Source organism: Nannobrachium achirus (assembly GCF_963921795.1).
Source record: "Nannobrachium achirus genome assembly, chromosome: 23".
In the NCBI taxonomy this organism is placed as follows: Eukaryota; Metazoa; Chordata; class Actinopteri; order Myctophiformes; family Myctophidae; genus Nannobrachium; species Nannobrachium achirus.
In genome coordinates, this window is record NC_137830.1 from 51,737,635 (window position 1) to 51,752,191 (window position 14,557).

Consider the following 14,557-nt stretch of genomic DNA (forward strand, 5'->3'; position numbering starts at 1 on the left):
TGTATGGAAGTGGTATGTTTTTGGGGCTTATTTGTAATGCAGGGTTCCCACGGTCATGACATTCCTGGAAATAGTTTGAAATTAGAAAAATATTTTCCAGTACTGGAAAAGTTTTGGAATTGATCAAGGGTCCTGCAAGGTCCTGTAAAAAATAGCTATGCATCGTCTTTGGTTATTGATTTTGTTAATACCTCTGAAATGACAAATTAAACGGGCCAAATTGTCAAATATTAGAGGCAGAAATTGTGAAAATAGCCGATCTACATGCTCACAACGCCTCGCAACACTACCTGTCTTTGGGCATTGCGCATAGGAGTAAGCGACTTGTTATTGAGCTGAATTATTGTCCTGGAAATTGGGTTAAATATTCTGGAAAAGTTTTGGAAATTAATTGGTAAAAATGTGTGGGAACCCTGGTAATGCTACTGACTCTTGGAAACAAAGCATTGCATTGGGTGGTTTGCTTACTTTAGAAGCCATGAAGGGAGCTGACAGGCCCTTCTTGATGTCAATCAGTCACATTTCTTTACATTTTAATGATGTTTAGGGCATGTCATGTGATCAGCCTTTTTGATCATCTGGTAGATCACAAGCTACCTTTTGGGCACCCCTGATCTATTATGACATGCATAGAACTGGGATTTAAGTGGTTAAACGCCAGGTTATCCTGTTTATGAGGAAATCCTGAGTGATGGTTGAGATTACTGCAAACAACATGTGCATCTTTCTTAAGCAGTATGTTAAAAGAGAGACGGGTAACTTACTTACACTTTGACCTACAGTAGTACAACACTACTCGAGAAAAGAGTGATTAGAAATATGAATGATTCTCCAAAAACAGTCAGATTATCAATGCTACAAAGAAATATTCTAATAATTTAATTAATGAAATTAAATGCGGTGGTGTAAAGTAACTAGTACATTTACTTAAGTACAATGTTGAGGTAGGCTATTTGTACTTTACATTTCCAATACCTATAGGCCTACTCCACTACATGTGTTTTTTTTTACTCCACTACAATTATTTCAAAATTTAAGTTAGCACTTTGTAGATTGATTAACCCCTTCAACCCTACATAGGCTACATTTCAGCCATTTGAAAATGGCTCACAATGAATGAAGCTCACCATGAGTCTCATCCCGACACATTGTGAGCTTGTAGATCTGCTATTTTCAAATGATTTTATACATGATTTGAAAACTTGAAACGGGACGTCTGTATCTCTGGACCCGAGCATAACGAGTACTTCCTACGTTTGGTACTTTATTGTACATTTTGATGCCAGTACTTTTACTCAAGTACAAATTGAATAGCCAATTATGCCTATTTTATGGCCAAGGAGTCATTTAAACTGAAAACGAATGGTTGGAATGGATTCAGCAGCCCAAAAATACCCTAATTACACACCCCATATGCTCATATTGGCATTTTCTTTTTGGAGCTGTGTGGAACACAAGCTCCCTATACGTGGCCGTGTGTGTGGGTCTGTCTGTCTCCGTGTCTCCGTGTCTGTAGCCTGCAGTAACCTTTTCTGACCACACATGTTAAGGGAGGGGCGCTGTTGCACACACACACACACACACACACACACACACACACACACACACACACACACACACACACAGCTCCACTTCGAACAGAGGTTCGTTTTTTTCATTTTATCCCCTTTAATCCCAGGCCCAGGTATCCCGATACCCCCAGCTTTGATTGGTTCCCACAAAGTTCCCCAATAGCCGGGGACCCACAAGCCCAAAAGCTCAAGGAATAGTGTAGGACATGTGATTTTCTGCCGTACTTTTTGTTTCTGTTTTATCTATTAGTTTGGTCATTAGGTCCACAGAATGAGAGGCCTGCTCTGCCGGAAACATCACGAAAAAAAGTTATGGCCATTTGTATATTCACTGTCCCATTGACTCCACTAGAAATATAAAAAGGAAAAACATCTGCTTTAATTAGCATGTGAGGGGTCAAACTAGGGGTTCTTCGTGATTCTGAATCCATTGCAAGCATTTGTTTTGCATAAAAAACATTGCTTGGGTTAACTTTCGGCAGCCCAAAACTGTGAAAGGTGGAAAGAAAGTGATGACTCATCACTTTTGACTGGTTTGGGGGGCCAATATCTAGCCCAAGGAATGTTTTTCATGCAAAACAAATGCTTGCAATGGATTCAGAATCACGAAGAACCCCTAGTTTGACCCCTCACATGCTAATTAAAGCAGAATTTTTTTCTTTTTTTAAATATTTCTAGTGGAGTCAATGGGACAGTGAATATACAAATGGCCATAACTTTTTTTCGCAATGTTTCCGGCAGAGCAGGCCTCTCATTCTGTGGACATTAATGACCAAACTAATAGATAAAACAGAAATATAAAGTACGGCAGAAAATCACAGGTCCCCTCCCATTTTGGTGACTGGGTCCCTGGCTACAAGGGAGTTGTGATTGAGAAAGTTCAGAGGTGATAGTTGACACCTTTATGAACACATTTGTGAAGAAAGATATTGATTTTGATTTAGTTCCCAGATTGGTTTAACTTTCGGCTAACTTTACCTAACTATAACGACAAAAAGCCAGTTAGATCTGTGTTACAGAATTTGTCAACCAATGTCCAAATAGTGTTGTTTTTAAGGCCCTTCTATTGTCATACTTACCCTAAAATATTGCACAAACACAAGAATCTGTGATGAATATATTGCCTAAAATATAACCTCAAGCTTATTTTATTTTTTAATTATTTTTGTCTTATTTTTAAAATAATCTTACTACTTTTTGCCTTGTACTTTTTGTACTGTTGATATTTTGTCAATAGAATAAATAGATAGTAACCTATTCACACTCCAGTCCAGAAGGTGGCGATAATGAATAAAGTTGTTTGCCAACGCGCTCTGTGTAAACAAGCGGTGTGACGTCACTACCGCTCATGTGCAACAACATGGCGGCCTCCATGGAAGAAGACGTGCAGAGCGAAGAACAGCCTGGAAAAAGACAGAAAAAGGTTAAAAATCAAGGTAAAAGCAGATTAAATCACTGAACGCACTTTATGTTATAAAGCTGGCCAAGCAACGAGCTGCTGGTGATGTTTATAGGCCTGGTGGTGGCGCTAGTAGCAGCTTATAAACTGTTGTACAGTAAAGATCCTCATGTGTTAATCCAGTCTTATTTATCTAGACCAGTGGTTCTCAACCTTTTCAGGCCGCGACCCCCAAAATAATCATATTTTAACTGGGGACCCCCCAGCATGACGAGCACTAAGAGTAGAGGCTTTACATTTTGTATGACGCGGTTCTATTGTTAAAATATGCGAGGCGTTGTGAGCATGTAGATCTGCTATTTTTACAATCTCTGCCTCTAATATTTGACCAATGTTTAATTTGTCATTTCACAGGTATTAAAACATGTGATTGTCACTTTAGAAATGCGCATAAACCCTCTCTCTATACACTTAAACTGTATGTCGGTTTGTTTACTGTTGAGTGAGAAAACAATGTTGCACATTAAGTTAATCATCTGGGGACCCCCAAAATAATTTGGCAATCCCCCCTGGGGGTCCCGACCCCCAGGGGGGATTGAGAACCACTTATCTAGACTAGAGCAGTGTTTTTCAACACTTTTCATTTAAATATCTATTATTGAGCGGTGGTCACAATGCTCCTATACGTGGCCGTGTGTGTGGGTCTGTCTGTCTGTCTGTCTGTCTGTCTGTATGCGTGTCTGTCTGTTTGTAGCCTGTATGTAGTACCTTTTGTGACCACACATGTTAAGGGAGGGGCGCTGTTGTTCAGGCCAGGCCAGGCCAGGCCAGACACCCACCCACCCACACACACACACACACACACACACAATATATATATATTTGTTTTGCTGTTGCGCAGCCTCCACGACCACCGCTCAGTTCACACGGGTGTGATTTTTATTCTGCATTTGAGCCACGGACCACCATTTGACGTTTAGCCTCTCAGACCAAAACTTAAAATATGTTATCGTTGCGTTGGATCAGACTTTGTCCACAATTCCATGCAGTGTTGATGTGGTAACATTAGAGATAACAGGCAGACCTTGATCAAAATAATGAGTTCGTTGATCAAATGGACCTCAAGACGCTCAAGAGTTAAAGATATAACTTATAAGGGTCCACTGCTCTAGACGAATACAAGTCAGGTGGGCACTAGGGACGTGGGCACCTGGACAACTGGGCACTAGACTAGAGACATGTGGGCATAGCCGCAAATTGCAGCACTAGATTTTATTTTAATCGGATGAATCTAGGGTTGAAATACCTCCCATAGGCAGCTCGTCTTGACGTCTTCAATAGAAGACGAGCACTTCTGAAGTTCAACACTTAGAAAATAAACCATGTCTGCTCAGATTTCTTGACAGAAAGTAGCTCATAACAGGTCTTTGCAGATAGAAAGAGGATACTCAGAGCTTTCCATAGAGCCCCACCATAGGTGAATTTGAAGTTGTGTATTACAATCAGATAGCAAAAAAACTGTTTTAATGCATTGGCTGCCTATGGGAGGTATTGCAAGTGCAACCCTAGATTCATCCGATTGAAATACAATCTAGTGTTGCAATGTGTGGCTAATGGACTTTCCATAGCATGCTGCTTTGTTGATGCTTGATGCTACTACTGTTTGCCCTCATTTTATAGTGTAGGCCTACAGTTCTATTTTTCCATCATTTTGGTATTTTACAATTTTGTATTTGTTTTTTTTAACAGTAGCCTACTACTATTTGGTTCTACTTTTTAACAGTACTTCTCTCTCTTATATTGTAGGCCTACTTTTAAACTCTGTTACTTTTTACCTCAGTATTATTTTGGCAAATAAACTCTCATATTGTACTTGTGGGGAGTTTAAAGAACAGTGGGTAGTTAAATGTCACTTTAATAGCAACAACAAAGCAGCAAGCTATGGAAAACTCAGGTGCCCACATGTCTCTAGTGCCCAGATGGTTTGGTGCCCACATGTCTCTAGTGCCCAGATGGTTTGGTGCCCACATGTCTCTAGTGCCCAGTCAGATGGTTTGGTGCCCACATGTCTCTAGTGCCCAGATGGTTTGGTGCCCACATATCTCTAGTGCCCAGTCAGATGGTGTGGTGCCCACATGTCTCTAGTGCCCAGTCAGATGGTTTGGTGCCCACATGTCTCTAGTGCCCAGTCAGATGGTTTGGTGCCCAGATATCTCTAGTGCCCAGATGGTTTGGTGCCCACATATCTCTAGTGCCCAGTCAGATGGTGTGGTGCCCACATATCTCTAGTGCCCAGATGGTTTGGTGCCCACATATCTCTAGTGCCCAGTCAGATGGTGTGGTGCCCACATATCTCTAGTGCCCAGTCAGATGGTTTAGTGCCCACATGTCTCTAGTGCCCAGTCAGATGGTTTGGTGCCCAGATATCTCTAGTGCCCAGTCAGATGGTTTGGTGCCCAGATATCTCTAGTGCCCAGTCAGATGGTTTGGTGCCCAGATATCTCTAGTGCCCAGTCAGATGGTTTAGTGCCCACATATCTCTAGTGCCCAGTCAGATGGTTTAGTGCCCACATATCTCTAGTGCCCAGTCAGATGGTTTAGTGCCCACATATCTCTAGTGCCCAGTCAGATGGTTTAGTGCCCAGATATCTCTAGTGCCCAGTCAGATGGTTTAGTGCCCACATATCTCTAGTGCCCAGTCAGATGGTGTGGTGCCCACATATCTCTAGTGCCCAGTCAGATGGTTTAGTGCCCACATATCTTAGTGCCCAGTCAGATGGTGTGGTGCCCAGATATCTCTAGTGCCCAGTCAGATGGTTTAGTGCCCACATATCTCTAGTGCCCAGTCAGATGGTTTAGTGCCCACATATCTCTAGTGCCCAGTCAGATGGTTTAGTGCCCACATATCTTAGTGCCCAGTCAGATGGTGTGGTGCCCAGATATCTCTAGTGCCCAGTCAGATGGTTTAGTGCCCAGATATCTCTAGTGCCCAGTCAGATGGTTTAGTGCCCACATATCTCTAGTGCCCAGTCAGATGGTTTGGTGCCCAGTTATCTCTAGTGCCCAGTCAGATGGTTTAGTGCCCAGTTATCTCTAGTGCCCAGTCAGATGGTTTAGTGCCCAGTTATCTCTAGTGCCCAGTCAGATGGTTTGGTGCCCACATATCTCTAGTGCCCAGTCAGATGGTGTGGTGCCCACATATCTCTAGTGCCCAGTCAGATGGTTTAGTGCCCAGATATCTCTAGTGCCCAGTCAGATGGTTTGGTGCCCACATATCTCTAGTGCCCAGTCAGATGGTGTGGTGCCCAGATATCTCTAGTGCCCAGTCAGATGGTTTAGTGCCCACATATCTCTAGTGCCCAGTCAGATGGTTTGGTGCCCACATATCTCTAGTGCCCAGTCAGATGGTTTAGTGCCCACATATCTCTAGTGCCCAGTCAGATGGTGTGGTGCCCAGATATCTCTAGTGCCCAGTCAGATGGTTTAGTGCCCAGATATCTCTAGTGCCCAGTCAGATGGTGTGGTGCCCACATATCTCTAGTGCCCAGTCAGATGGTTTGGTGCCCACATATCTCTAGTGCCCAGTCAGATGGTTTAGTGCCCACATATCTCTAGTGCCCAGTCAGATGGTTTAGTGCCCACATATCTCTAGTGCCCAGTCAGATGGTTTGGTGCCCAGATATCTCTAGTGCCCAGTCAGATGGTGTGGTGCCCACATATCTCTAGTGCCCAGTCAGATGGTTTGGTGCCCACATATCTCTAGTGCCCAGTCAGATGGTTTGGTGCCCACATATCTCTAGTGCCCAGTCAGATGGTGTGGTGCCCAGATATCTCTAGTGCCCAGTCAGATGGTTTAGTGCCCACATATCTCTAGTGCCCAGTCAGATGGTTTGGTGCCCACATATCTCTAGTGCCCAGTCAGATGGTGTGGTGCCCAGATATCTCTAGTGCCCAGTCAGATGGTTTAGTGCCCACATATCTCTAGTGCCCAGTCAGATGGTGTGGTGCCCACATATCTCTAGTGCCCAGTCAGATGGTTTAGTGCCCACATATCTCTAGTGCCCAGTCAGATGGTTTAGTGCCCAGATATCTCTAGTGCCCAGTCAGATGGTTTAGTGCCCAGATATCTCTAGTGCCCAGTCAGATGGTTTAGTGCCCACATATCTCTAGTGCCCAGTCAGATGGTTTAGTGCCCACATATCTCTAGTGCCCAGTCAGATGGTTTAGTGCCCACATATCTCTAGTGCCCAGTCAGATGGTTTAGTGCCCACATATCTCTAGTGCCCAGTCAGATGGTTTAGTGCCCAGATATCTCTAGTGCCCAGTCAGATGGTGTGGTGCCCACATATCTCTAGTGCCCAGTCAGATGGTGTGGTGCCCACATATCTCTAGTGCCCAGTCAGATGGTTTGGTGCCCACATATCTCTTGTGCCCAGTCAGATGGTTTAGTGCCCACATATCTCTAGTGCCCAGTCAGATGGTGTGGTGCCCACATATCTCTTGTGCCCAGTCAGATGGTTTAGTGCCCACATATCTCTAGTGCCCAGTCAGATGGTGTGGTGCCCAGATATCTCTAGTGCCCAGTCAGATGGTTTGGTGCCCACCTGACCTGTTACCCTCTAGACCAGTGGTTCCCAAACTATTTTGTCTCAGGGCACCCTGACCCCATAAATATTTTTTTTAATCCAAGGCACCCCTACATTATAATTTTCACTCCCAGCACCTTATATTTTTAGCATATCGTCTTTGTCGGGTGGAAACCTTGTATGTTCAAAACCGTTTGTTTTGTATTTATCATCTATAAAATGTAGGCTACTAAACTATGCGAGGCGTTGTGTGCTTGTAGATCTGATCGGCTGTTTTCACTAGTTTTGTGCGACAGTCTTGTATGATGAAGCAGGGCTTTGCTTTACCAAAAGACGTACACATTTGAAACTTGGAGATACGAGGTTTCTGCCCGACAGTGACGATCAGTCCTGGAATTTCGTCATTTTAGGGGCAAGGCCACTTGGCCTTTGGTGTTGTCCATTTTTTGAAGGCAAAAAGGCCAAATGCCAGGGCAGGAAGGCCATCAAATAAAACAAGATTTTAGAAGAATTTAATGATTAGGGGTGATAACCTAATCTGCAGTGAAATAGATAAATAATGGTATTTACAATCTGATCCATGCTCAGCCCTGTGCCAATCAAATCAGTCAGGTTACATATTGACAAGAAAGAGACAGAGGAGAAAGTGGTACAGTCAGCTGGGGCATTAAGGCCACTGTGGCCTCAGGTCATGCCATTGGTTTGAGGGACACAAGGCCAAACTGAGGGGCAATGACGGCCATGGCCTCCATGAAATTCCTGCCCTGGTGACGATATTTTATTTTAGTGATTACGTTGCGAGGAAACGTTGAGATAATAGCAATTTTGGTTAGAACTGACTGAAAATAACTTTGTACCTAAATGATACTAAATATTTTTTCAAGTGTCCAAATAGATTCCAAATATTATCAAATGATCTCGCGGCACCCCTGGACTGCCATCACGGCACCCCAGGGTGCCCCGTCACCCACTTTGAAAACCCCTGCTCTAGACAAGTCAATGAAAGAGTAGGGAGACTGCAGTATGTATTGTAAAGCCCGTATCAGAGTCGGCGGTGTAGTGCCGCGGTGTAGTCTTTTTGAGTCATAAAACTACAACGCTAACGCTCAAAAAGACTACACGGCACTGCGGACCCGACTCTGATACGGGCTTAACATACTCTACCACAGTGGGATCCTTGAGGACAGTGATACAGTACAGTTTCAGAGTGTCGATAACTCCATATTGATCAGCATATTTGCAAAGATTTAACCTGCCAATAGACATGAATGATGATTATATACTGTAGGTAGGGATGGGACGATAAGCGATATTATCGTTTATCGTGATAAAAAACACTCACGATAATCGTATCGTGGAGATTTAATTTATCGTGATATCGTCCTCCGTCATGCACTGGGATCAATTCATCTTTTATTTGCTGAGCTGCATATCCGGTACCACTTAAACCCTCTGTAATTGGTAAAAGGTACTTACTTGATAGATTTTTTTTTCACTCTCTATCAAATGTCTTTACCAAAAAATCGCCGATCTACAACTACAAGCACACAACGCGTCACAACGCGATGCGTTGTGTGCTTGTAGATCTGCTATTTTTGGCAAAATGTTCCGCCCCAGGATAATGTATTTTGATTATCGCGATAATATCGTGAATCACGATTTCTTTTGTCACAATAATCGTGATATGACATTTTCATATCGTCCCGTCCCTGACTGTACGTAAGGTATGGCTATCGAGATCCTGACATTATAAACTGTTTGATTAAATGAATGAATTGTGTTTTGACTTTGACCGTTGGACTCGACATATAATACAAACATTGCTCTTTCTGTTAGGGCTGTCACGATATGACATTTTACAGGACGATTAATTGTCACTCAAATAATTGGCGATTAACGATTTAATTGTGTTTTTGTCGTTGATAATTACATTTCTGTTTGGCTTTTAGGCTTTGAAGATGCACATGGCAGATATGACACAAATAAATTACTGACATATTTGACAACTTACTACTTAAAAAATAACTTTGATAGTGGAAATAGCAGATCTACAAGCTCACAAGGCGTCGCACATTTTTCGGACATTTTTCAACTTTCACGATTATGACGATTATGACAAAATAATTGCGATAATGTCAAATAATCACGATTAGACTATTATGTAATAATTGTGACAGCCCTGGTTTCTGTTTTGCCTTTTTCAGGTTTTGTAAACCAATCAAAGAAGTACGATGAGGAGTCTGAGCTGCTGACGGTTCCTGACGGCTGGAAGGAGCCTGGCTTCAGTAAAGACGACAACCCCAGGGGTCTCCTGGAGGAGAGCAGCTTCGCCACCCTCTTTCCAAAGTACAGAGAAGCTTATCTGAAGGAGTGCTGGCCTCTGGTGCAGCAGGCTCTGGGAGAGGTGGTGAGTACAGGGTTCCCACGGTCATGAAATTCCTGGAAATATTTTGAAATTAGAAAGATATTTTTCCAGTACTGGAAACGTTTTGGAATTGATCAAGGGTCCTGGAAGGTCCTGGAAAAAAATAGCTATGCATTGTCTTTGGTTATTGATTTTGTTAATAACTCTGAAATGACAAATTAAACATGGGCCAAATTGTCAAATATTACAGGCAGAAATTTTGAAAATAGCCGATCTACATGCTCACAACGCCTCGCAACATAGAACCGTGTTATACAAAATTCCTCAACTCTTAGTGCTCGTCAGGGTGGGGGGGTCCCCAGTTAAAACATGATTATTTCTGGGGCCACGGCCTGAAAAGGTTGAGAACCACTGGCATACACTACCTGTCTTTGGGCATTGCACATAGGAGTAAGCAACCTGTTATTGAGCTGAATTATTGTTAAATCGTCCTGGAAATTGGGTTAAATATTCTGTAAAAGTTTTGGAAAAGTTTTGGAAATGATTTGGTAAAAATGTGTGGGAACTCTGGAGTAGGGATGGGACCATAAGCGATGTTATCGTTTATCCCATTTAGAACGGGTACCAGAGCATGTGAGCGGAGCGGGAACGAAAGCCGCTCCGCGCTCCAGAGGGCTCTTGTCCCACTCGCTCGCCACTCTGGTCGGCCACCGGGCCGCTCCCCGCCGCTCCGTCGCTCACCTTGATTTTCGCATTTCTCGCTCCACGCTCCGCTCAGGGTCGTCAATCAGAGTCAGCAGCCAAAATAAAAAAAGTATTTTGCTACCATATGCGAAACACTTTCTCCTTTGCTTTGCACAACAAGTGTTCCCAACACAAATGCCTGCGGTAACGTGAGCCTCGGCTTGATGGAGACCTGCCTTCACTGTTACAAAAGAGACGCCATCTAATCTAAGGCATTGTATTTTTTAATGAGACGGGCAATATTAAATCCAGCTGGTTATTGATTAATCACCACAACTGAGAGAGGGAGGCGACTCGTGGCGTTTTGTTTTTCATTCAGCCAAATCAGTCTCACTTTATTTTCAAATCGTATCCGTTGACTGGCTGGTGATATATAACTTAACTGACACAAGGTAGGCTATTTATTATAAACATAGCCTACGTGTGTGGATGATATAAATACATTTGACTTGAGTGAAATCGTGATAAAGTGAATTCTCTGTCTGTTCTCCTCTCCGCGGTGCCGACATGGCTTCACTGCCACTAGTACAGCACGGCTCTGTTTTGTTGGAAACATGAGGCGCGCGGCCCCAACAGGGTCGGCTTGGAGCGGAGGAGGTCGGCGCTCCATGGAGCGGAGGAAAATCCTCGCTCCAAAGCCGCTCAGACCCATTTGAAAAGTCGCTCACTCACGCTCACGTCAAAAACGGCCCGCTCCGCTCCGCTCACATGCTCTGACGTGTACACATTATTGTGTATCATTATTTTATGCTTTAACTATTGAAAAATAGCAGATATACAAGCTCACGGTGCCGCGCTGCGAGCTTGTAGATCTGCTATTTTTGAAAAATCGTGAAAATTAGAATTTTGACCCGATTTTATGAATGTCTTTTGAATCCTTCTAAGGTCTTTTGAAGGTCTATGTTTCTATATCAACAATCTGGCCAGCCATCGTCAAAGAAAAGGTCCTTTTCACTTAACTGGAGCTCAGTTAGCCTGTTCTTGAGAGACTACTATGTCAGTGGTTCTCAAACCTTTTCATGTGAAGGACCCCCAAAATGATATTTATTTGGCCACGGACCCCCATCTCAAAATATTTAGTTCCAGGGACCACCCAGAAGCAAAATTTGAGTTACAAACGTTTGCTTTGAAAATACATAGTCAAAGATTTGCACACATTTTCACGACTTTTTCAAAAATAGCAGATCTACAAGCTCACAGCGCGGCACTCGTGCCGCGCTGTGAGCTTCTATATCTGCTATTTTTCACTGGTTAAAGATTTCAGTAATTCTAGGCCTAAATGGGTTAATTTATATTATGATATCGTCCTCCGTTTATTTGCCGAGCTGCATATCCGGTACCATTTAAACCCTCCATAATTGGTTAAAGGTACTTATAATATACCTTTTGATACAGTCTTTTTTTCACTCTCTATCAAATGTCTTTGCCAAAAAATAGCTGATCTACAACCTCACATCGCGTCGCGGCACGTTGTGAGCTTGTTGATCAGCTATTTTTTGGCAATTGTTCCGCCCCAGGATAATGTATTTTGATTATCGTGATAATATCGTAAATCGCGATTTCTTTTGTCACAATAATGGTGTTAATCATGTTCATATGGTCCCATCCCTAGTGGTTTTAATTTAACTCCATGTGGTGCCATTTGTACCCTCAGTTACAAATGAATACATGTTTTATTGTTCTGACATGGTCTCAAAGTGTCCCAGTTTAGCCCATTTATCTCAGTTAATGTAATAGACTTGTGATCGTTTGACTCAAGCTCATTCAGACCAGATTTTAACGAGGGCCAAAGCGCAAAACCTATTATCTGCAAGATTTCACTTGAAATGAGTACTATAGGCTATGCTGCACATGGTCAGTACTATAGGCTATGCTGCACATGGTCAGTCTGTCTGCAAGATCCTTCTGCCCCTCATTTTGCCCAAAATGTCATGTGAGGAAACCATGCTTGGCACCAACCTGCTCACCGGGAGCAACTAGGGGTTCAGAGTCTTGCCCAAGGACTCTTCCACATTAACTCAGGGGGAGCCCGGATTCGAACTGGGAACCCTTCAGGAACCTTTCGTGCTCTAATAACGGTTTCTCTACCCCTGAGCTATGCCGCCCCCAAGTACTGATGGCCATGATTGTAATTTTTCTGTTCTGAGTGAAAGAAAATACTATCGCAAAAGAATTCAGGAAATGCTCAGATTACTTTTACCCCGAGCCTCAGAAATAAGGAAAAAATCTCTAAAATAGTGCAGCACTCTGCGATTAAATCAATGTCTACTCAAGTGTGTTAAACTGTGATGTCCCCCTGCAGCACATCAAAGGGACCCTGGATCTGATCGAGGGCAGCATGACGGTCTGCACCACCAAGAAGACGTTCGATCCTTATGCCATCGTGCGGTCCAGGGACCTCATCAAGCTGCTGGCCAGGAGCGTCCCGTTTGAGCAGGTAACGGTTGGCACCGGTAGTTCTGTTAGTGCACTACTAGTAATACTAACTAGTACTACTACTAGTTCTGTTAGTACACTACTAGTAGTACTAACTAGTAGTACTACTAGTTCTGTTAGTACACTACTAGTAGTACTAACTAGTAGTACTACTAGTTCTGTTAGTACGAATATTCGCTTATTTTTGTATTTTTTCCTCTTTAAACAATATAGTTTATAAAGCTTGCCTAGATAGGAAGTCATAAGAATGAGTTGTCAATGCCCCTGGTGGATGAATGTGTTAATTCTCTATACCAGGGGTTCTCAAACCTTTTTAGTCTGTGACTAAAAATAAACATATTTGAACTGGGGACCCCCACCCTGACAAGCACTTGGAATTGTAGGTATTACATTTAATGTGACTCGGTTCCACAGATAAATATTGTGAAAATAGCAGATCTACATTAGGGATGGATATTGGCAAGAATCTCGCGATGCAATACGTATCACGATACTTGGGTCACGATGCAATAGTATCAAGATATATTGCGAATCTTTGCGATACAATACTATTGCGATACTATTGCGATATATCATCTTTAAAAGCTGAAGGCGCTGCTCTAATGTTGTTTTCGTCGTTCGCAGCCATTTTCTTGAGAGACCTCACTCACTGAACTGTGGGAAGGGTAATAGTCGGGTCACAGCCTGAGGTTCTGTGACCATCCTCTGGGAAGGATGTTTTGATGATTGATTTGACCTCTATGGACCCATTATAAAAGATTTAGCCCCCAGGCCTCTCGCCAAAATTCCGGCATTTTTTTCTAGAGGGCCGAATTCAAAATGGCGCCCGGCGCCATCTCTAAAAATGAACTTTTGATCGAGATACCCTAGAAACATGTATGAAGACACTTTTCCATACAAATCAACCACGAGGATTCCAAATCTGACACCATTTTAATCATAAGACCTCATTTTGGCCCAGAAATTCAACATGGCCGCCATCCAGAAGAGTGAAAACATAACTTTTGAATTTCAAAACGTGTGTGTTTTTTTCCCCCTTTGCATAATATGTTTCGGGGTAGACAAACAACATAGAAAGTGTGTGATGATGAGTGCCATCTACAAGCGCTACAAGGGGTGTGAGCTAGGAGATGTACTTGTCACGGCCGGAGTCATTTCTGAGGGATCTGTTGATTGCGCACTGAAAGGCAAGCATTATAAGAGGGGGCTGCGTTGCTTGAGGCTGATGTATGAGGCACTCATGAGTCAGCTGGCCAAGGAGAGGCTGATACCCAACCTGACAGAGGAGACAAGAGAGAATCTTGATATTCTGAGGAATACAAGTCTCTCCCAGGAAAGCTGTGCTGCTGCTCATGCAGCACTGGAGGATGATGCTGATCTCAAGAATCTCATCACCAACCTTTTCTCCCAAGTAGAGGTCAGTGACATGGCAGACTACTGGAGGGACCTCCTGTCC

The 14,557-nt window shown here is 43.2% G+C and overlaps 1 protein-coding gene across 3 annotated transcripts in view; it reads left to right on the top strand.

Annotated features, from left to right (window-relative positions):
* The first annotated feature begins 2,938 nt into the window (after positions 1 to 2,938).
* krr1 (KRR1 small subunit processome component homolog) overlaps positions 2,939 to 14,557 on the top strand; it is a 253,861-nt gene continuing 242,242 nt past the window's right edge. For all 3 annotated transcript variants that reach the window (XR_013963326.1, XR_013963327.1, XM_080754835.1), the window contains exons 1-3: positions 2,939 to 3,007; positions 9,761 to 9,963; positions 12,968 to 13,102. Coding sequence is in view for 1 of the 3 variants with exons in the window: in XM_080754835.1 (XP_080610961.1) it covers positions 2,944 to 3,007; positions 9,761 to 9,963; positions 12,968 to 13,102 (402 nt within the window). In the remaining 2 variants the exon portion in view is untranslated. The remainder of the gene's footprint in view (positions 3,008 to 9,760; positions 9,964 to 12,967; positions 13,103 to 14,557) is intronic.